Raw genomic sequence first — 24,476 nt, forward strand, 5'->3', positions numbered from 1 at the left:
CCACGGTTTCCCGCCTCTCCATGTCACATCCAACACGGTGTTCATTTGGAAGCACGCGAGAAACTTCCGCAAACAGTGAGTCGATCTCTTCGTTAATAAAGGACAAAAGTCACAATTACGTAGAGCACCATACTCCCAAGTCACCATCATTCCATCTCACCAGTGCACTTTCTCATATCGATTTACCCTGATTTCAGTCTCTGAATATCAAAATCTCACATTATTTTTGACGAAAACAGCATGCCGAATTGCATGCCGCTCTTCAACTCCACAGACAATAATCATAGACATTTCACTGTATTTCCATGAAAAATCTGCACTGGTAAGTGACAAAAATTACTCACCTGTTGAAATTACAGTAGTTGTCAACTTAAATAAAAGAAGTAAGAAGAATTGGAGTCCACATGGCTCATCTCAGCATTATTCATCTATATTTTTTAATTATTATTTTCTTTCTCTTTTTAATTTTGTCCCTCCCACCATCCACCCCACACTGGCAGCAAGTGTCCTGTCAGCGCCAAATGGTTCTAAAATTGTTTAAAATACGAGTACTTTACAGAGGGAGGAAATGAAGTTATGAGTTTATGTAGAGTGCAGTGGGCAATAGTATTATGAAATTTGTGGGTTTTTGGGTGGAATGAAGCATGGATTTCATGTGGATGGATGTTCGTTTGTCGTATTCGGAAGAGTGATAACAGAATGGTTTCGCAACAAGCCTTAGGATGCTTGTTCAGGGGATCGGTGACGATGGGTGGATTCTGCTAGAACTTGTAGGAGAGTTACAAATCTGGGCGGACTGAATATCAGGTAAGGAAAGGCGATTAAAGTTTCCTTTAGAGTTGATGTGAGGAATGTGTAGGCTTAGTTTCTGTAGGCGCAGCAGAGTCTAGAAGCGGAGAGAAAGGGGGAAAATACAGGGTGTATCATAATTAATGGCGTAAACGCATACAGTTGAAAGTACACGATACTAGAAGCAAAAAGGTGTCAGTAAACATAAGGTCAAAAATGCATATCTTAAAAGCTACGAGCAATTTTTCATCTACGGTACTGCGAAAGAAATCTCTTCTACTGCAAGCTCTTTGCTTTCCATATTTCGGAAAGTGGCAGTATGGACCAAAACAAGAAAATATGTCCAGTAGGCATGTGCTCTAAAATGCATACGTTAAGAGCTATTGAAACGCCCCCTTAGAAAAATTTATGAATTACTGTGCTGATAAACCCCTTACGTTATCTGATTTTCTAACAGTTGAGCAGAACTGAACGTACTCAGGCATTTCGCTCTTTACTTATTCTGATCAACACTAAACTGACACACAATATTTTTTTTTAGCGCAACGCAATCCGACTTTCAATAATCTCTACAAAAGAATGTCCCTGACTAACAATAACCTATACCTTTCATGAATCATTTACCTCACAAAAATCTTCGTTGCTCGAACTACTGCGATACAGTGAGCGCCAATACTGCCAGCTAAATAAAAGATTCAAACTACTGAAGGCACTAACTACTGATAGGCATAGTTAGCAAATGAAAGATTTTGATAGAGAACAAACAATGTATTTACCTTAATAGTGTTCAAAAGTCATTATATATATATATATATATATATATATATATATATATATATATATATATATATATATCAGTTCATGACATCCAGTCTTACAAATTTACTGTCTCTGATGGACACACGTCCAGATCATCCGCTCTCAAAACTCCGCCATCTCTCTCCCCACATCCACCACTGCTGGCGGCTCACCTCCAACTTCGCAACGCTACGAGCTGTTCACATCCAACTGCCCAACACTACAATAGCAAATATTTCAACAATGCAAACCAGCCACAGACTTCACACAGCACAGTCAGTGATTTTCATACAGAGCGCTACGTGGCGTTACCAACATAAAAACTTAAACAGCCCACTTACACCATGAGCACTTTTTCATCTTCGCTACTTTGAAACATAATTCTTCTAATGAACAAATGTTCATAACTTTTAAGGTACGAATTTTAGAGCAAATGTTTACTGGACTTTTTTCCTTATCTTGGTCCATACTGACACTTCCCAAAATATGGAAAGCAAACAGCTTGCAGTGGAACAGATTTGTTTCACAGTATCGAAGATCAAAACGGCCCCTCCCGCCGGAGGTTCGAGTCCTCCCTCGGGCATGGGTGTGTGTTGTTCTTAGCATAAGTCAGTTTAAGTAGTGTGTAAGTCTAGGGACCGATGACCTCAGCAGATTGGTCACTTAGGAAGTCACACACATTTGAACATTTTTGGAGATGAAAAAATGCTCGTAGCTCTTTAAAGGTATGCTTACTGAGACTTTTTTGCTTCTAGTATCGTGTACTTATAACTGTACGCGTTTACGCCATTAATTATGATATACCCTGTATAAGATGGTTCGTGGCAAGTTGGAGAGTAGTGTAGGCAGTTCAAAAGTGTTCAGTATAGAAGACAAGTGTGCAAAATTTCATAAGTTCATAGAGAATTCTTGTAGGGGACAGTAATGGGATCCGAAACGCGAAGTGGAGTGCGTGGTGTTCCAGGATCCGTAGGGCACGTGAGAAATTTGGAGGAGCGGAAATTCGCGCTACGTTTACATAGCAGAGGATGGGTCTGATCAGGGAAGGTGCGTGGGACTGTAGTAACAGGGTGTCCCCGTGTTCAGGCAGTTAGTAGCTTTAGTGCACTGTGAGCCTTTGCTTGGATGGTTAGAAAGGGGGGATGGACGGTTTCCGTTTTGGTGATCAAGGTCAAGAAGCTCCAGTCCAAGGTTCATCATGTCACATACATAATACGTAACAGGGATCAAAGTACACACTCTCATCACGAAGACATCTCGCAAAACAAGAAAATAAATAAAACACTCTTAACTAATTTTAAAGTGAAACTGGACCCGTGATTTCTACGCATGTCAATAACGTACTTCGTACTGGTCAAAACAGGTGGGAATCAGCTATAATGTATTTACGTCATTTCCAAGCACTATATGTAAGACACACACAACCGTCTTTATACAAAACTTGTGCTATTACTGGCAGAGATATTCGTGTGTGCTAAACTTAAGATAACAGAAAAATGAGGAATATGACACTTTATTAACTATGGTAAAGACCCACATCCATATCAGAAAATGCATTATAGTCGAATTAAGTGAGGTGATGATGCGGCAATTAGATTAACAAATGTGACACTAAAAGTAGTAGACGAGTTTTGCTATTTGGGTCGTAAAAAAACTTCTGGCGGCCGAAATATAGAGGATGTAAAATGGAGAATGGCAGTGGCAAGAAAATAAAATTTGTTATACCAAATATAGATTTAAGTGTTAGGAAATCGTTTCTGGAAGTGTTTGTCTGGAGCTTAGCCTTGCATGTAACTGAAACGTGAAGGATAAACAGTTCGTACAAGAAGGGAATAGAAGCTTTTCAGACGTGGTGCTACAGAAGAATGCTAAAAATTTGATGAGTTGATCACGTAATCAATGAGCAGGTGCTGACTAGTATCGGGGACGAAAGAAATTTGTGGCGTAACTTGGCTAAAAGAAGGGATCGGTTGAAAGGACACATTCTGAGACATACAGGAATCACCTGTATAATACTGGGTGCAAGTGTGAGCGGGTGAAAGTTGTAGCGGGAGACCAAGAGACGAGTACAGTGAGCAGGTTGAAAAGGATATGGGTTGCAATAGATATTCTGAGATGTTGAAGCTAGCACAGGATAGGATAGCATGGAGATCTGCATCAAACTAGTGTTCGGACTGAAGATGACAGCTCGTATTTTGTTCAGTAAATGGAAGTGCGGAAACCGTTTCCAAAGCCACGCATAAGTAAAGGAACACGGCGTCAATTTGGGCGCCTTTGTCTATGGCGCTCGGGATTTCATAGGCCGACAGAGAGCTGTGTTTCTCAAGACATCTCGTTACTGAATCGATGTTAATTTTCATGGCAGATTTTCTCATTCTCCAGGAAGTTATAACGCGTCTGCATAGAACAACTGAAAAGTCTGAGTACCATTAGAGCTATCAGCAGACGTCATCTATTCTTCATCTTCTGGTATGGCTACTCTCTGTACTGAAAACGAAGTCCCTGAAGTATGAAATTTTAATCGACCTGTATCATCGGTATGCTGGAGTATTATTTTGTTAGCGTTGTGTCAAGGTGTTCACGGTGTAACGCTTTTTACAGGATGTCCCACATAAAACCGGTACACTTCAGGTACCGCTTAATCATCTCTAGTCGAATTGCTTGTGAAGTGACAACACTGTCACGAAAATTGGCTTCACTGCTTATTATCGGAGCGTTTGACTGCAGCTGTGTGTTCGTGCGTCAATTGTTGTCAAAAGTTAGTATTGTTGAGTTGTTACAGAAATGGGGCAGTTTGCATTAAAACAGCGAACTGATATTATGGAGTGTTACATATAGACAGGATCTATCAATGAATGTAAAGAAATGTCGCGAGCGAAGTACCCTGGTAGGAAACTCCCCACGACCAGCACTATCCAAGATCTGTACAAGAGCTTAAGGGCTATAGGATCGGTTCAGAATGTGCAGAGAAACAGGCGACCGACAGTGGGGACCCTGAAACGACAGACAGAATTCGCATCGACATTACGAGAAGTCCCCGTAAGTCGGTAATTAAGTTATCGCAGCAGGCTAGTGTATCTCGTACAACGTACCATCGCGCACTAAAAGATGTGGAACTAAAAGACAGTCTTGTGAGTGTGGCGCAAGCGTTAAAATTTAAGATCGGGAAAAAAAAAGAGTTCATTATTGTAACTGGCTGTTAGCATCGATTCCAACGGTCACCTGGACCACTTGTTTTACTTCAAGTCAGTTGAGGCCTGGTTTCATTTGCCAGGGTATGTAAACTCCCAGAATTGCAGATACTGGTCGCAAGACAACCCACATCTTCTGCATGAGGAACCTCTCCATTCGCGTGCGTTGTCCAGCATGCGTATTATTGGCCAGATATTTTTCTATTACACCTTAAACAGTGCCATACATCTATATATCTTCGAGTCTCTCTATGCAGAGTTAATAGATAAAGAGAAGCTGTGTGCAGTATTCTAACAAGATGGACCAACCGCTCACAGATCCAACCAAAAATGGCCCACATCACCAACGTGTTGCCTGAGGAGAGACTTGTCAGAAGAGGCCTCTGGCCCCAAGGACCCTGGACTCAACGCCGTCTCACTTTCGTTTATGGATCGCACTAAAAAGCAAAGTGTATGGTGACAATTCTCGTACAGCAGAAGATCTTAAACTGAAAATTACTAGAGAGATTAACATCACGCCTGCAGAATTACTGCGTTTTGCTGGTAACGTCATAACACGAAGTCAGCGCCGACGCGATGCCCATGGCAACGACTAAATGCGTAGGAATTACAATTGCGAGCAACTTAAATTGGAAAGACCAGATAGATAATATAGATAATACTGTGGGGAAGGCGAAACAAAGACTGCGCTTTGTTGGCAGTACACTTAAAAGATGCGACAATGCCACTAAAGAGACAGCCTACACTACACTTGTCCGTCCTCTGCTGGAATATTGCTATGCGGTGTGGGATCCATATCGGGCAGGATTGACGTAGGACATCGAAAAAGCGCAAAAAAGGGCAGCTTGTTTCATCTTATCGTGCAATAGGGGTGAGTGTGTCACTGATATGATACGCGAGTTGGGGTGGCAGTCACTGAAACAAAGGCGGTTTTCTTTGTGGCGAGATCTATTTACAAAATTTCAATCATCAGCTTTCTCTTCTGAATGCGAAAATATTTTGTTGACACCCACCTACGTAGGGAGAAATGATCATCATAATAAAATAAGAGAAATCAGAGCTCGAAAGGAAAGATTTAGGTGTTCCTTTTTCCCACGCGCCATTCGAGAGTGGAATGGTAGAGAAGTAGTATGAAAATGGTTCGATGAACCCTCTGCCAGGCAGTTAAGTATGAATTGCAGAGTAGCCATCTAGATGTAGATGTAGACTTGCAGCATCTCTTATAAACATGTAACTACATGTTTTGTAACGCTGCTATTACGTATTCTACAGGGTGTTTCAAAATGCATATACGGGTTTTAAGGCTTGGTAGCGTTTATTACATTCAACTTTTAATTATAAATAACACATCAAATGAAAGAGCAACTCAAAGAGATTCGTTTGTATAGTCATGCGCAAAGGTAACAGTATCGAACGACCAAGAATGAATGAAAAACTTCTTGAACTAGTGAAAGTCTATCACGTGTAGTCCCAAGAAGTCAATCAGGTCGTCCTTGTCGTTCGCAGACGTTACAAGCTGTAAAGCCTACATACTACAATTTACGTGCTAGCTTCGCAAACGAAATTTTGCTGCATGAGATGAAGATTTTCTGGAGTCTGTCGTCTTCAGTGGTGAATCGACATTTCACCTAAACGGAAATGTGAACACACGTAGTGTGTGTATCTGGGAGTAAGCAAATCCCCACGGGAAGGTACAGTTGCAACGAGACTCCTCTCGACATTGTCGGTGAAGTAATTGTAACTGGTGATTCTCAACAGCAAAATAGTGCACCGCCTCACTGGCATAACTCAGTACGCTACTGGTTAAACGACGTTGTACCCGACCGATGGATTGGCCACAAGGCGCTGGATGTCAGAGCTAGTTTTGTATCATCTTCATGTTCACACATGATCTGACCCCACGCGATTTTTGCCTTCAGAGGATGATGTGTGTATATGTCTCCGCTACCAGGTGGTCTATCCGACTTCAGAAACGCCAGAAACACACTGTTGCAACCAATCACTACGGACATAGAGATCAAGGTTTTGGAAAAAGTCGCCTATCGACTCCACGTGTGACGATGGTTCTCACATTGAATGTCATCATCATCATCATCATTTAAGACTGATTATGCCTTTCAGCGTTCAGTCTGGAGCGTAGCCCCCCTTATACAGTTCCTCCATGATCCCCTGTTGTTGTTGTTGTGGTCGTCAGTCCTGAGACTGGTTTGATGCAGCTCTCCATGCTACTCTATCCTGTGCAAGCTTCTTCATCTCCCAGTACCTACTGCAACCTACATCCTTCTGAATCTGCTTAGTGTATTCATCTCTTGGTCTCCCCGTACGATTTTTACCCTCCACGCTGCCCTCCAATACTAAATTGGTGATCCCTTGATGTCTCAGAACATGTCCTACCAACCGATCCCTTCTTCTGGTCAAGTTGTGCCACAAACTTCTCTTCTCCCCAATCCTATTCAATACTTCCTCATTAGTTATGTGATCTACCCATCTAATCTTCAGCATTCTTCTGTAGCACCACATTTCGAAAGCTTCTATTCTCTTCTTGTCTAAACTATTTACCGTCCATGTTTCACTTCCATACATGGCTACACTCCATACAAATACTTTCAGAAATAACTTCTTGACACTTAAATCTATACTCGATGTTAACAAATTTCTCTTCTCCAGAAACGCTTTCCTTGCCATTGCCAGTCTACATTTTATATCCTCTCTACTTCGACCATCATCAGTTATTTTGCTCCCCAAATAGCAAAACTCCTTTACTACTTTAAGTGTCTCATTTCCTAGTCTAATCCCCTCAACATCACCCGACTTAATTCGACTACATTCCATTATCCTCGTTTTGCCTTTGTTGATGTTCATCTCATATCCTCCCTTCAAGACACCATCCATTCCGTTCAACTGCTCTTCCAAGTCCTTTGCTGTCTCTGACAGAATTACAATGTCATCGGCGAACCTCAAAGTCTTTATTTCTTCTCCATGGATTTTAATACCTACTCCGAATTTTTCTTTTGTTTCCTTTACTGCTTGCTCAATATACAGATTGAATAACATCGGGGAGAGGCTACAACCCTGTCTTACTCCCTTCCCTACCACTGCTTCCCTTTCATATCCCTCAACTCTTATAACTGCCATCTGGTTTCTGTACAAATTGTAAATAGCCTTTCGCTCCCTGTATTTTACCCCTGCCACCTTTAGAATTTGAAAGAGAGTATTCCAGTCAACATTGTCAAAAGCTTTCTCTAAGTCTACAAATTCTAGAAACGTAGGTTTGCCTTTCCTTAATCTTTCCTCTAAGATAAGTCGTAAGGTCAGTATTGCCTCACGTGTTCCAGTATTTCTACGGAATCCAAACTGATCTTTCCCGAGGTCGGCTTCTACTAGTTTTTCCACTCGTCTGTAAAGAATTCGTGTTAGTATTTTGCAGCTGTGGCTTATTAAGCTGATTGTTCGGTAATTTTCACATCTGTCAACTCCTGCTTTCTTTCGAATTGGAATTATTATATTCTTCTTGAAGTCTGAGGGTATTTCGCCTGTTTCATACATCTTGCTCACCAGATGGTATAGTTCTGTCAGGACTGGCTCTCCCAAGGCCGTCAGTAGTTCCAATGGAATGTTGTCTACTCCGGGGGCCTTGTTTTGACTCAGTTCTTTCAGTGCTCTGTCAAACTCTTCACGCAGTATCGTATCTCCCATTTCATCTTCATCTACATCCTCTTCCATTTCCATAATATTGTCCTGAAGTACATCGCCCTTGTATAGACCCTCTATATACTCCTTCCACCTTTCTGCTTTCCCTTCTTTGCTTAGAACTGGGTTTCCATCTGAGCTCTTTATGTTCATACAAGTGGTTCTCTTATCTCCAAAGGTCTCTTTAATTTTCCTGTAGGCAGTATCTATCTTACCCCTAGTGAGATAAGCCTCTACATCCTTACATTTGTCCTCTAGCCATCCCTGCTTAGCCATTTTGCACTTCCTGTCGATCTCATTTTCAGTGCTAACATTGGTGCCTCTTCTGATGTTAAACCTATTACTTCAAAATCATTCTTAACCGAATCCAGGTACCTTCTCCTCGGTCTGCCCCGACTCCTCCTACCCTCTACTGCTGAATCCATGAGTCTCTTGGATAACCTTGCTTCTCCCATGCGTGTAACATGACCCCACCATCTAAGCCTGTTCGCCATGACTGCTACATCTATAGAGTTCATTCCCAGTTTTTCTTGGAATGTTTTCATTGAATGTTTTTAAGAAAAACCGTTACAGTTGTTTTTTCATTTGATGTTAATTTATTTATTTACATAGTTAACGCCATCACAGGAGCACTAAAATCAAACATAATACAACAGAGTCTACAATAATTAAGTTTAAGTCTTAGCAGTCAGCAATTTCTTCGTTTCCCAAAACTTCTTCATTCGCTGTGATCTGACTGCTCGTTCTTCTGCAGATATGACATAGTTCTTCCGTTCTGATGATTTGAATGTCAATCGTGTGTATTTGTTCTTCACAAGCAGTTTCTCTTCTCTTTGTTGAATTTGGTGTGTGGTGATGTTCAGTTCATCGATATCATTTTGTACTTCTTTAAACCAGATGTTTTTGGTTTTACTGTTCCAGAAGTAGTCAAAAAGCTGCTTCAGGATTCCAGTATTTGGTAGGCGAGATATGTGGCCGAAAAATACAATCTTTCTTTTCCGCATTGTATTAATAATGGATTCACTTTCTTTATACACTTCTGAATTGGGCAAAAGCCTGCACTGCCCATTAACTTGGTGTTCCTTGCTGATAGTTGTTCGGGGTATTCTTCTATGAACTTTCTGCAATTTGTCAGTTGTTGCTTGAGTATTTAGTCTGAATAGTGTTTCACTATTGCTTCCGGTTTAATGATGGAGGAGTAATGTCGAAATTTAGCATGTATTGAGAGAGATCGTTTTTTTGTAGGTTGGCCACGTGGTTCTCTGCGCTCGCTGAAGTTTTAATGTTCTACTATCTATTGATGCTCTTTCATTAACATTCTAGGTAATAATCTCACCAAGATATTTAAACTTTTTTACTACCTTAATTTTTTGATCATTATGGAGTATGATAAGGGGTGTGTCAACTGGGAAGGTGGGGCATCATTTCTGTTTTCTCAAACGAAATTTGCAATCCGACCTTTGCCGCTAATCGTTCTAGTTGTTTTATCTGAACCTTTGCTTCATCAATATTGTTTGCCAACAGCGCCAAATCATCTGCAAATGCAAGGCAGTTAAAAGTTGATTCTTTCTTCCAATCTTAACTGATGTTGGGCTTATCTTGTTTAATTCACGCATGATTTTCTACAGCACACAATTGAACAATAATGGAGACAATCCATCGCCTTGTCGAAGGTCAGTATGAATCTCAAAAGGTTCCGCGAATTCATTTATGAACCCTACTCTAGTTTTAGTATTTCGAAGGGTGACTGCAATGTGGTTGGCAAGTTTCTGATGTAAGCCAAATTCTTTAAGAATTGACAGTAGGGATTCACGATGGATACTATCGTAGGCTTCTTTAAAATCGACGAACGTGATCACTAGTTTCTTGTTCAAAAAATGGTTCAAATGGCTCTGAGCACTATGGGACTTAACATCTGAGGTCATCAGTCCCCTAGAACTTAGAAGTATTTAAACCTAACTAACCTAAGGACATCAAAGCCCGAGGCAAGATTCGAACCTGCGACCATAGCGGTCGCGCGGTTCGAAACTGAAGCGCCTAGAACCGCTCGACCACAGCGGCCGGCTAGTTTCTTGTCCCTGACCCTTTAATGTTTCACTATCCATTTGAGGCTAATAATTTGATCAGGACAGCTTCGTCCTGGACGAAAGCCTCCTTGATATTCGCCTAGTTCACCACCAAGCTGTTCATGAATTCTGAAATACAGAATCTTGGAAAAAATTTTATACGTAATATCCAGCAGGGATAGACCCCTATAATTATATGGGTCCAATCTATCTCCTTTTTTGTATAGTGGATAGATTATTGCAAGATTCCATTCCTCTGATGTATTATTTATAATTGTAAGTTAAATGCAGTAAATGCTACAAAGCCTTAAAACCGGTACATTCATTTAGAAACACCCTTTATTTAGTTAGTTCATTGTTGTTTGAATCTCTGACGTAAGGCGTATACTGGTTTTATGTGCGATGCCCAGTATTTCTGTCACTGTATTAGCGTAGTCAGCGATATAGGAGCTCAGATGAGTGAATTTCGGGCAACGAATTTCCCATGCAGCGCAACGTCGGTAACGAATTGGGGCTGTGGAATGGCCTACAGTATACGGTGCGGCATGTAGCCGGTTATGGTCTCGTTGCTGCCGCCAGTGGGGAGAAACTGTGCAGGCGAGAGCTGCGGCGGGGACGCAGTGGCTGCCGCCTTCGTCCCTCGGCCACGAAGGGCCGCCACGTTACTGTGCTGCGCACCCTCGCGCGGCGCCGTGTCTGCACCGCGGCCCGCTGTCTGAGTCGCGCCCTCCGAGTTCGGCCGCCTTTTGCAGAGTGCCAGAGCTACAAGCCTGTGGCCCTGCACTTGAGGTGGCCTTGTCTCCCGGAGCCGGCCGGGGTGGCCAAGCGGTTCTAGGCACTACAGTCTGGAACCGAGCGACCGCTACGGTCGCAGGTTCGAATCCTCCCTCGGGTGTGGATGTATGTGATGTCCTTAGGTTAGTTAGGTTTAAGTGGTTCTAAGTTCTAGGGGACTGATGACCTCAGAAGTTAAGTCCCATAGTGCTCAGAGCCATTTGAACCATTCGTCTCCCGGAACTCTCTGCCAATGAATGGCCTCTTCTTATGGCCACATTAGCGCCACTGGCGTTACAACTCCGATACATTAACCCCCAGAAGTCCGCCCCCGGTAGCTGAGTGGTCAGCGCGACAGACTGTCAATCCTAAGGGCACGGGTTCGATTCCCGGCTGGGTCGGAGAATTTCTCTGTTCAGGGACTGGGTGTCGTGTTGGCGTAATCACCATCATTTCATCCCCATCGACGCGCAAGTCGCCAAAGTGGCGTCAAATCGAATGATTTGCACCCGGCGAACGGTCTACCCGACGGGAGGCCCTAGCCACACGACATTACCACCAGAAGCACGAACAGGCAATTAAATTTGTAACGTAATTCTCGGCGTTTACCGTCATTCAGCCAATAAAATTGCCATCTTCCAGTACCTCTGCAACCTTTAACAGCTGACGCCTGATTGATTCCGATTACCTTTAGGCAAGGAGAATAATCAAATAACAGGAGTATACAATCCCGCGTCTACTATAAATGCAAAAGTTTGTGTATGAGTATGTTTGCTACTCTTTCACACTAAAACGGCTGGTCGGATTTGGAAGAAATTTGGAATGGAGGTAGCTTACACCCTGACTTCACACAAGGGCTACTTTTAGTAGCGTACGCGAAATGTGGAACTATAATTACTCTATGGAAAAGCTTCTTCTACTTTTGAAATGTTTAATATGTTATTGTTTAATATGTCCTGCATAATACGATTCAACGTGATGAAAACAATGTTCATACAATCCTCAAAGTGTTCAGTCCGTTCTCACATAAAAGCCCGTTGCATTTTAGCCGTTGAGGGTCTCTCAGCTTCTGAGACGCATGAAGGGCCTCGACGACGATGCCATGTAAATGCAGGGAGACGTCGTGCCTTCACATACACCACGTGGTAGGCTTTTAGTGAGGCTGGATTTCACTGTGATATGCAAGCGTATCCTCTGATAATAGGCACATACGTTATAGCACATATAAAATTTCAGCTGCTCCGAACTAGTAATTGCTTATTTTTTTCCTTCGCCCAGTTACTATATTTGTTACTCCTTCACGCTGGAGCGGCTCGTTAGATTTGGATGAACTATGGAATGGAGACAGTTTACACTATGAATTAACACACACGGTATATTGTATTCCGAAAAAAGGCAGTTACCATGTGATGGCCAATACTTACTTTCCAAGTCCGGAACTAGACTTCAAACTTCCAAAAATCAGCAGCCAATATGGCCTTGTCATTTGCCTCCCGTAAGTCATTCATTGTGCAGGGCTGGTCTAAATGTGGACAGATAAGCAAGGAGGTGTTGAGGATCCTGGACAGAACCACACAGAGAGTGTTCTCATTCTCTTTTAGGAAACCTCATTGCTGCAGGTTTGTCTTGCACTTTGGCACTTCTACCCTCATACGGTTTTGGGTTCTCCAAACTGTGTATGCTAGGTCTCCACCAGGCGCCAGTTCATCTTTTACATCTTTATGGGGGTTTCTCAGGTCGATTTCCCACCTTTTCAAACGATTCTCTGCAGCCGACCCTCCCTTGGCTCGGGTACGTGACAGGAAACTCTTCCTCGAACAAAGCCGTCGGTCAGCTGGCTGGTGTCCATATAAAGGGTGACGCATGTCCTTTTCTTGCTTGGTTTTTTCGGCTTCGGCAGCGATGTCACGTCGTATGTTGGGCGGTGCGATCCCCACGATTAAGTACATCTTGTGCACTGGGGTTGGCCTCAACCATCCGGTAACAATCCGTGCCGTTTCATTCACCGCGACATCAACTTTCCTCACGTGTGTTGATGCAGACCGCACTGGAGCGGCGTATTCCGCGGCTGACACACTGAGCACAAGGACTGAAGTTCTCAGGACTTTTGGGTTTGCACCCCAGGATCCGCTGGTTAGTTTCCTGATGATGTTGTTTCTAGTTGAGACTTTTTCCCTTGTGGCATTATAATGATGTTTATAGGTCAGTGTGCGATCCAACGTGACACCAAGATATATCGGTGTTTCACAATGCTCCAGACGTTCATCTCTCCATATTACATTTAGTTCACGATTTGCCTTCCTGTTCTTTAAGGAATGCACAGACCTGCGTCTTGGAAGGTTTCGGCCTTAGGTGGTTTGCCTCATAATACTGGGAGAGAGCTCCCAAGCTACTGGTTAATTTCTCCTCTACATCCATAAAATTGTTACCTTGGGCTGCAACTGCAGTGTCATCGGCATACATAAATTGGCGTGTGATGTTTGGCACTGGTTGGTCATTTGTATATATATTATACAGAGCTGGGGCGAGGACGCTTCCCTGAGGCAGGCCATTCCTCTGATTTCTCCACCTGCTCTTCTTGCCCTGGAGGCAGACGAAAAATCTCCTATTATGCAGGAAAGTACCTAACAGTGATGGTAGATGGTAATCTCTTGTCACATTATATACAGGATTACTACAAATGATTGAAGCGATTTCACAGCTCTACAATAACTTTATTATTTGAGATATTTTCACAATGCTTTGCACACACATACAAAAACTCAAAAAATTTTTTAGGCATTCGCAAATGTTCGATATGTGCCCCTTTAGTGATTCGGCAGACATCAAGCCGATAATCAAGTTCCTCCCACACTCGGCGCAGCATGTCCATCAATGAGTTCGAAAGCATCGTTGATGCGAGCTCGCAGTTCTGGCACGTTTCTTGGTAGAGGAGGTTTAAACACTGAATCTTTCACATAACCCCACATAAAGAAATCGCGTGGGGTTCAGTCGGGAGAGCGTGGAGGCCATGACATGAATTGCTGATCATGATCTCCACCACGACCGATCCATCGGTTTTCCAATCTCCTGTTTAAGAAATGCCGAACATAATGATGGAAGTGCGGTGGAGCACCATCCTGTTGAAAGATGAAGTCGGCGCTGTCGGTCTCCAGTTGTGGCATGAGCCAATTTTCCAGCATGTCCAGATACACGTGTCCTGTAACTTTTTTTCGCAGAAGAAAAAGGGGCCGTAAACTTTAAACCGTGAGATTGCACAAAACACGTTAACTTTTGGTGCATTGCGAATTTGCTGCACGAATGCGTGAGGATTCTCTACCGCCCAGATTCGCACATTGTGTCTGTTCACTTCACCATTAAGAAAAAATGTTGCTTCATCACTGAAAACAAGTTTCGCACTGAACGCATCCTCTTCCATGAGCTGTTGCAACCGCGCCGAAAATTCAAAGCGTTTGACTTTGTCATCGGGTGTCAGGGCTTGTAGCAATTGTAAACGGTAAGGCTTCTGCTTTAGCCTTTTCCATAAGTTTTTCCAAAAACGTCGGCTGTGGTACGTTTAGCTCCCTGCTTGCTTTATTCGTCGACTTCCGCGGGCTACGCGTGGAACTTGCCCGCACACGTTCAACCGTTTCTTCGCTCATTGGAGGCCGACCCGTTGATTTCCCCTTACAGAGGCATCCAGAAGCTTTAAACTGCGCATACCATCGCCGAATGGAGGTAGCAGTTGGTGCATCTCTGTTGAACTTCGTCCTGAAGTGTCGTTGCACTGTTATGACTGACTGATGTGAGTGCATTTCAAGCACGACATACGCTTTCTCGGCTCCTGTCGCCATTTTGTCTCACTGCGCTCTCGAGCGCTCTGGCGGCAGAAACCTGAAGTGCGGCTTCAGCCGAACAAAACTTTATGAGTTTTTCTACGTATCTGTAGTGTGTCGTGACCATATGTCAATGAAAGGAGCTACAGTGAATTTATGAAATCGCTGCAATCACTTGTAATAGCCCTGTACTTTCCTAAGGAGCCTCCGATGGTTTACAGTATCATATGCAGCTGAAAGGTCTATGAGTGCCACTCCCGTGATCTGTTTTCTCTCAAACCCATCCTCGATATGTTGGCTCAGGTTCAGGACTTGACCGCAGCACGATTTGCCTGGTAGGAAACCTGCCTGCTGTGAGATGATCTGTTGTTCCAAGACGCTTTCTATGCGACTTAGCGTCAGGCGTTCCAAGACCTTAAAACAGTGGCGTAAAAGAGACACAGGTCGGAAGTTTTTTCGATCATCACGGTCCTTCCCTGGTTTCAGAAGTGCAACCACTCGGGTTTTCCTCCACATCTTTGGAATATGGAGCCTTTCTACACATGCGTTTATCAAATCTAGCAGCCACTGTAGGGTATTACTGCCAAAGTTTTTAATTTGCTCGACTGTAAGCTCATCGATACCAGGAGCTCTGTTAATCTTCAAGCTGGAAATGGCTGCAGTAAGTTCTGACATTGTAAATGGTGCCTTGAGGTGATGATTTTCCTCCGCCGGATCACGCGCTGATGGTTTCTGGTACTTCCTGCCGTGGGTTTTGCCATTCATAAGGAGCGTAGTGGCGACTTGGTCTGCCGTGACGTTAGTAAATTCATCATTTGACTTTGTGGCGTCACCCTTAAGGTTCTTTAACTGTTTCCGAGCCCACCTACTGTTCACTTTCATGTCCAGGTTCTCCACGAGGTCACACCGTTTGGCTTTGCGGTCCTCAGCTATGAGTGACACGAGTTCACCGCCTGCTAGAAGTGTCTCATCATCAAATGGGTCGTTATCGAAGAGCTTCTGGTATCTTTCCAGTAGTGGCTTTGCGTCCTCAGGCCCGTAATATACTGTGTTCTGCATCCTCGTGGTATTGTTTTCCCAGACACCTTCTCAACGAAACGTACATCTCAGGTTATGCGAGGATTATTGTTATTTCTACATCAATGAGCCCTCTAAATTTTTTCCAATTGGCCTTTTTAAAATTGAACCTTCTTTTGAAAGGAAGTTGTTCAGGCTTAACAACTGCATTGACCGTGCAAATTATGAACCGATGCTGCGTATGGGGAATTGGCTCCCCAATCAGTTTTCCACGTTGGCCAGCGAGTTTCTTGCTAACAGAGATGTTATCGGGATTGTACCCTTTCTCCCATCTGCCACTATTAAAGGAACTTGGCAGTTTCGGGTCATGTTTGAGCAGTAGACCGTGTACCTCAGCCCAGGTCTCTGGTTCCACTCCGCTGCTGTTAGTTCCTTTATAGCCCCATGTAGTGCCCTGACAATTGAAATCGCCCAATACAAAATTAAAAAAAAAAATTATAGCCCCCTGTAGTGCTCTGACAATTGAAATCGCCCAATACAAAATTAAAGTCTTGGTAACTGAAATTCCCAGGCTCAGTAAAGACAAAATCTGATTCTAGGGGTTTGTACACAGTGGTAACGTTATACTGCTGAGTTCGAACAGTTAATATCTCAATGTCTTGCCTGTCAGTCAGTGATGCAGAAGTGACTCTAATTCCTGGCCTGGCGAAGATGGCACTACCGTACCGTTCATGTGGTCTCTCCAAGATCATCTTCATTCCATCTATTTTGGGTGTGGGTCTCGTATTGCCCCGATGAGTTTCTTGAATCAGGAGGAAGTCACATTGATATTCTTTACACAAGTCAGATAATAAAACTTCTTTGTCTCTGGATATTCCTTCAATGTTTATCGACATCATCACAAGTGGCCTTAGAAAAGATCTTTTTGGTAGGGTCTTATTGGTCTTCATTTCCTCAGAAATCCGTTCCGGTTGTTGAAGGATTAGCCGCTGATAGATCAACGTTGCCCGGGGTGCGCCCGATTGCGGTTCTCGGTTGTATCTTGCTGTCGCAATCTTCGGGGAGGCTCCTTCATTGCACCCCAATGGCCAATGCGTCTACTTTTCGTTTGGAACAGGTACGCGTCTAAAAACTCATCCATGAAAGTAAACTATCAAATGATTCCATAAAGTTTACCTTCGAGATTAGTTATTTCCTTTAGTAAACGAGTGAGTTGTGAGCTATATGTATTCTGCAGCTTCTTCCATCCTCTCAAAAAGGAAAAAAAGTCCTGCGGTTTGTTGAGCCTGGAAGAGACAACTTTTGTGATGGCGCATTAGCGTGGATAGTCACTTTCGGCTTTAACATTTCTTCATAAATGATTGTTTAACCGCGAGCTAGTATTGTATAAAATATCTTTTAAAACATTATTCTTCATTTTTACGTACATTACATGCAGAGTGTCACATACTATTACAAGGTAATATTTAGAAAAAGAAATTCAGTTAAGCACTGCAGAATTTCAATAGCCAGTGGACCACTTAAAACGTTCCATTGTTAATATAGCCACCCATGTGTAACATTCATGTCACGTAAAAATTGAACAGGCTTATTTCAACCCTGTTCTCTCATCCTGCACTAAATTGCCCAAAGAGCTTATGTTACACGCTCTAGACATTGCAAAGATACTTGACTATCGATGTATCCCAACTACCAACATGTCAGAGATGTCATTTTGTTCCGAAATTCAACTAGCTACTGTATGATCTAGGCTTAACATTATTTATCTCTTCGTTAGTTTGTATTAAATGTAAAATTAGATCATTGAAGTACTACATTCATACCATCCTATACGTTCGTATAATAATTTCAAAACATACAAATTTAGTGGAAAGTATAATAAAAAAGACGATTTGTAGAAATCCAATGGTAAGTCGCCAGTTGATGTGGCGGCATGTGAAGGTTTCCAGGTGCAACTACCTCGCTCCATCGCTCATTACCCAACATATGCCGTCGCGCTTTCTGTGCCAACGCAACGGAGTATCACCGCACTAGTGCACATGTGCAAGAGAATGTCTTTAACAGTGACCTGTCTCAGCGACTGGTCGGCCTTAAGCGCCATAACGATTTCCCATTGCATCGTCTGCCTCCAAGAACGCCGGACCTCACGGTATGTGACTTTTTTATGGAGGGGGAGTAGGGATGGCGGTTATCGCTAAAACAACCGATTTTTGGTTATATCGGTTTTTTTCCACGTCAGTTTATGCTGAGTCTTCTAACCGCCGAGAATAATCGGTTCTGAAACAATTGCTTTTCGGCTCTTTATTTCTATTACTTCTTGTAGTTGACGTAAAATCGAACAAAGATTGATAAATTTTGAGCCTCCCAATTTTAGGTTGCACAGAATCAATATAATAAATTAAATAGGCAAACAAAAGAAAATGTAGTAAGTCCACTCTTCGCCGTATTTCTCGAAAGGTGGTAAGGGGTTCAGTACTACAAGAAATCACCAGCATTCTCCAACTGATTCTAATTCTTTGAAACTCTGCTCAAAACTAATGTTGACATAAGGGACCATTCCACTAGTCAGTCCTAAATGGTGAAAGCTGAAGTTGCAGAATTTTGTCTTTCGTATTAATTTGTCTGTTTTAGACGAGGGTAGCAAATCAGCTACTTTCTATTTTTATACTACGACTGAACTGTTGTTAAGTTTTTAATTTATTACTGTTACCATAATTACATTCTTCCTTTATTCTTTCCCGGTAAACGATGAAGGAAAAAATGTGGTTTCTCAACACAAATTTTAGAGAACTCAGACTTACTATTGGGTAATAAAACACGTAACTGGTCCATGCACTTATACAGTACACAACTGATTCTTTGAGATGAAGATGGTAGCGGTGTCGGCCACCTGTGGCCAAACTGATTCGTTGAGACGAAGATGGTGGCAGTGTCGATCTCCTGTAGCTACTCAAAAAAGGCGGCAAAAGTATCCATGGCTCTTGCTATATAACAAGCTCCGAAAATTCTCTTCTTTCACATCCGAGGCTATATAAAATAATCTTACTGCTCTTCTTGTCTCATTCCGCTCACAAAATGCGATCACTGTGCATGTTAGCCACCGACTAACTCTTGCCACATAGGACCCTTTAAGTACGAGCGTCAAATCCACCCTCTCCGTTCCCGCCAAACTAGTGTTGCTGCGGAGGGACAAAACACAGTGTGCGTGAACCAGTATTACAGGTGAAGTTTCAACATTTCCGTTCTCTCGTAGAATATTACTTTTAAAATTACATCCAAATGTTAATTACAGTTAAATAAATTATGAAGAAAACATTTACGTAGAAGTTACATCAAAGAGCATGGCTACATACACGCACAAAAAAAAACGTTTTGCATCACCTTGGTTCCGACAATTCCGAAACCTGTACAGAAAATTGCAATAGAGATCAACATAAACATCATTTCCGCCCTTTATATGGCTCATTAAAACCAAACATTGCATACTGCTGTACACACCAGTTCCTCTAATACCCCGTAGCATGTCTTCTTGCATTGATGCATGCCCATATTCGTCGTGGCATACTGTCCACAAGTTGGTCCAGATTATCCCACTCCTCAACGGCGATTCGGCGTAGATCCCTCAGAGTGGCTGGTGGGTCACGTCGTTCGCAAGCAGCCCTTTTCAATCTATCCCAGGCATTGTCGATAGGGTTCATGTCTGAAGAACATGCTGGCCACTCTAGTCGAGCGATGTCGTTATCCTGAAGGAAGTCATTCACAAGATATTCACCGTGGGGGAGCGAATTTCCGTCCGTGAAGACGAAAGCCTCGCCAGTATGCTGCCGATATGGTTGCACTATCGGACGGAGAATGGCATTCACGTCTCGTACAGCCGTTACGGCGCCTTCCATGACCACCAGCGGCGTACGTCGGCCCCACATTGTGGCACCCGAAAACAGCAAGGACAGGGAACCCCCACTTTGCTGCACTGGCTGGACAATGTGTCTAAGGCTTTCAGCCTCACTGGGTTGCCTCCAAACACACCTCGGACGATTGTCTGGTTGAAGGCATACGTGACACTCATCGGTGAAGAGAACATGATGCCAATGTTGAGCGGTCCATTCGGCATGTTGATGGGCCCATCTGTACCACGCTGCATGGTCTTTTTTGGTTTTTTTTCGAAGCGTAGCGGTTTGTTAAGGGCAGAGGGAAAAAAGTGCCAAGGCAAGCGCCAAGGGAAAAAAAACCTGCGACAGTAGGACGGGTAGTAAGGGCAGTAGCGGCTTGCTAGCTGCGACAGTGCATGCAAGGTGTGGTTATGTTAGTGCGAGGTGTCGCGCATCGTTAGCTTTGTCGTAGCGGGTGCTCGTTGCAGGGCCTGCTGCAGTGCTGCGTCCCTGTAACAGTTCGAGGTCGTCACACATTAGTGGGCGATCGGTCATAGATCGGCTCACAGTGTAGGGGCTGTGTGTGGCTGGTTTGCGTGCTGTGTGCAGTTCGGCTTCCCTGCGATTGCCGGTTTTTCGGCGGGTCGAGCATCTGGGGTTGCAAGTAGTAGCTGTGTTGCAGGGGCTTGCCAGTACTGTCATGTTAGCGTGCTATGGACCATAGATGTTTAGTTTTTTGCTAATAGTGTCTTTGGTCTACTATGTTTCCATCTATGGTTGTGGTCGTAGTTACCCAGAGAAAGGATAAACGGGTTACGCGAGTGTATCGTGTTTCTGTACAGTCGTGTGCAGAGTTTTTGGAATACCTGCAAGATGGTATCTAGCAGATATTCCCGGTGAAGATCCGCGGTGCGTGTGTAACGCGGTGCGTTGCTTATGATTCTGAGTACTTTGTTCTGTATGAGCTGCAGACGGATAAGGCGTGTGGGCGCAGCGTATCGCAGACGGGAGCAGCATACGTCATCAGAGGTCTGATAAGTGTGGTGTAGATGGACCTGGACACCCTTGTGCTACGCCTGTTAAGCATAGGGCAGAGTTGTTTGAGCCTCGCGTTTGCTTTGTTGGTCACGTGATGTATGTGGTTCCCCCGGAGTAGTTTCCGGTCCAGCCAGACACCGAGGTATTTGACACCCTCGCGGAAACGTATTGGGCGTGCATGCAGTGTTATTGGGTTGCAGTGTTGATGTTTGCGCAGTAGTTTCGGTCTTCTAGTGAACAGAACGGCTTCGCACTTGTCGACGTTTGCTCTAACACGCCATTTCACCAGCCAAGGCTCTGACGCTCTGAGTGCAGTCTGTAGTCGTGAGTTAATGTTAGACGGCATACAATTTTGCGCAAGGATGGCGGTGTCATCCGCGAGGACTGCCACCGTCGTGGTTGCAAAGAGGGTCCTCGCCATGGACGTCGGGAGTGAAGTTGCTCATCATGCAGCCTATTGCGCACAGTTTGAGTCGTAACACGGCGTCCTGTGGCTGCACGAAAAGCGTTATTCAACATGGTGGAATTGCTGTCAGGGTTCCTCCGAGCCATAATCCGTAGGTAGCGGTCATCCACTGCAGTTGTAGCCCTTGGGCGGCCTGAGCGAGGCATGTCATTGACAGTTGCTATCTCTCTGTATCTCCTCCATGTTCAAAAAACATCGCTTTGGTTCACTCCTAGACGCCTGGACACTTGTTGAGAGCCCTTCCTGGCACATAACAAGGCGGACGCGATCGAACCGCGGTATTGACTGTCTAGGCATGGTTGAACTACAGACAACACGAGCCGTGTACCTCCTTGCTGGTGGAATGACTGGAACTGATCGGCTGTCGGACCCCCTCCGTCTAACAGGCGCTGCTCATGTATGGTTGTTTACATCTTTGGGCGGGTTTGGTGACGTCTTTGAACAGTCAAAGGGACTGTGTCTGTGATACAGTATCCACGGTCAACGTCTATCTTCAGGGGTTCTGGCAACCGGGAGGATGCAAAACGTTTTTTGATGTGTGTAGTTCCGAGTGTTCTAATTTATTATGCGAAAGTGGTTGTACTTGGATGTAATGTTGTGTTGTCATTTGCACATCCAATTATACTTTTGAGTAGGTCAAAAGACTGCTAATCAAAGCACATTTGTTATTTAAAGAGTTATAGTTTGTTGTGATTTACTTAATTAGTAATTAATGATATGAATACTTGTCATTCCTCATACAAACTGGTGTAGTTTTGTTAATGAGGATGGTTCTGAAAACGATGGAGGCTTAAGGGTCCTCATGTACTAGGCTAGTTAGTTAACGAAGCAATGCAAAGGCTCCTTCAGAGTCAGTTTACTTAGATTTGCATTCTGTTTAGTTGCTTCAAGCCACGTTTAAGTAAGAACTGTTTATTGTGTTCTCTATTCTAATGCAAGGTGGTAAATGCACTAGCATAGAGACCCTGTACTAAACAATGAAGTTATATATTATGATCATTAGCAGACCACCTAGTTTAAATCCAGAATCATTCCAAGTTTTCCCTAACCGGTATTGCTACTAAATTCTTGTGTGTAGGTAACTGGTTTTATAAACTTTTGCACCTAGTTCATTTAAGGTACGTGTTGTCATTTCATTGGCCATTTGTTTGTTAGAACCCATTTACCTCCAAGGTTAGGTTACCGCGTTCTAGTGCGAACAGATATAAGGAAAGAGTTTGGTGTATTTGTCAAGGAAGGTTAGGTTAGCCTTAGCACTGCCTCCTTCTTTATCATTTTGCTTGACACAAGAGCGTCTAATTAGGCTTTCGACTTTTAAAATAATCTTGCTTCTCTTCTTGTCTCATTCCGCTCACAAGAAGCGATCGCTTTTCGTGTTAACCACCAACTAAATCTTGACACAAAGGACCCTGCAGTTCGACCGCCAAATCCAAACCCACGTTTCCTGTTCCCGCCCCGTCGCTGCGGAGGGACTTGCCTCCAAGGTTTACGTCAATACAAACCTAAGCACCGTATGCACGAACCAATATTACAAGTGAAGTTCTAACATTTCAGTTCTTTCGTAGAATATTGCTTTTAAAATTACATCCATATATTAATTACAGTTACATAAATAATGAATTAAACATTTACATAGTGTTTCATCAAATAGCATGGTTATATAGATGTCAGATTACGTAAAGCAGACAATGAAGTTCTATGAGTATAGAGAATATCGGTTTTGGTGGTACAAGTTGCACTTCTCTGCGACAGGTTGAACGGCCACCAGAGTGGATTACTGTTGCTTGTGTTACCAGGCTTGGCAGGATGTGCGAGAGGCGTGGACAGCGTCAGACGTTAAGTGGGCTTTGTAAAGGGCGCGGAGGTGCCACACACTCTTGCGAGACAGTTATCAGCACGCGAGGGATTTTGAAAACGGACTCTCTGTGGATCTTCATTTAGCCAGCTGCTCAGGTCGTTCAATTCCAGATTTGTGGGTCACTAGAATGTGACAGTGACACGATGGTGAAGTGCATTGGAACATAAGCATAGCCATACTGGTCGTCAATATTCCACTCGGCCACACTAGAACACTGCATGAGACACGCGCTGTTTTGTGCGAACCACGCCTTCAGACCCACGCTTGCCAATCGAGAGCAAGTAATGGGCTCCCTGCAACGTTCTATGTCATTCCGCACCCTTGCTCGGAGATTAATAGCAGCCAGCCTAGGAAATAACAGTCCCACATGTAGGCTGCCGTCAACTCCGCAACAGTAGCGGGCCAGTTTGCCGCAGGAGAGGATGCAAGGGCTTTATAACGCTGCCTCAACCGAAGCAGTGCATGCTGCAAGTCATTGTGGTAAGTGGGCCCCTATTGCCAAGTTCTTTGTAAATTTGATTCGATATCGTTATCACTGCAGCTTCATCACACACCCTCTAAACCTGTGGAGTTTCATTTATTTTCCTCCTCTCTTTCTGGGTGCATCATCTTTTTTGTCAGGTAATGTACAACTTTAATAAGTTCCGAGACTGATTTTACTTCTGGCGTGTAAGTGACTTCAGCGAAATAACTACCGTGCCAACTTGAACTAATGACTGCAAACCACACATGTGCATTCAGCCAGTCAGCTGTGCGCAGACAGTGTTAAGTAGTGGGCGTCCGGTCAAAATGTGTCAACGTTATTGTGCCACAAATCACAGTGGACAAACATCTCTGTATCAAGTGTTCAAGAGATTCTCCAGAATCTTTCGAAGAAGACAAACGTGTTTGGAAAGTTTGTCCTACATACTTTGACTGCCGGACAATGAAAACGATACTTGAACGTCTGTCGCTACTTGACTGAAACGCAATCTTTTCTGGAAATAATCATCACGGGTGTTGAAACATGGAGTTATCAATACGAACCTAGAACAAAACGACAAAGTGCACAAATTCACCAGAAGGTTTTTTCACTAATCCAGTTTCGAAACTTTTCCTACTGACA

At 43.5% G+C, this 24,476-nt stretch overlaps 1 protein-coding gene across 1 annotated transcript in view; it reads right to left on the minus strand.

The window, feature by feature from the left end:
• The window catches only part of LOC126088491 (translation initiation factor IF-2-like), a 68,855-nt gene extending 51,957 nt beyond the window's left edge, over positions 1 to 16,898 (minus strand). Inside the window, exons 1-2 of the mRNA XM_049906632.1 lie at positions 16,804 to 16,898; positions 11,072 to 11,277 (exon numbers count right to left, since the gene is read on the minus strand). Of these exons, the coding sequence (XP_049762589.1) occupies positions 11,072 to 11,277; positions 16,804 to 16,898 (301 nt within the window). The remainder of the gene's footprint in view (positions 1 to 11,071; positions 11,278 to 16,803) is intronic.
• Between the last annotated feature and the right edge of the window lie 7,578 nt (positions 16,899 to 24,476).

This window comes from Schistocerca cancellata, chromosome 6 (assembly GCF_023864275.1).
Source record: "Schistocerca cancellata isolate TAMUIC-IGC-003103 chromosome 6, iqSchCanc2.1, whole genome shotgun sequence".
Taxonomy (NCBI): domain Eukaryota; kingdom Metazoa; phylum Arthropoda; class Insecta; order Orthoptera; family Acrididae; genus Schistocerca; species Schistocerca cancellata.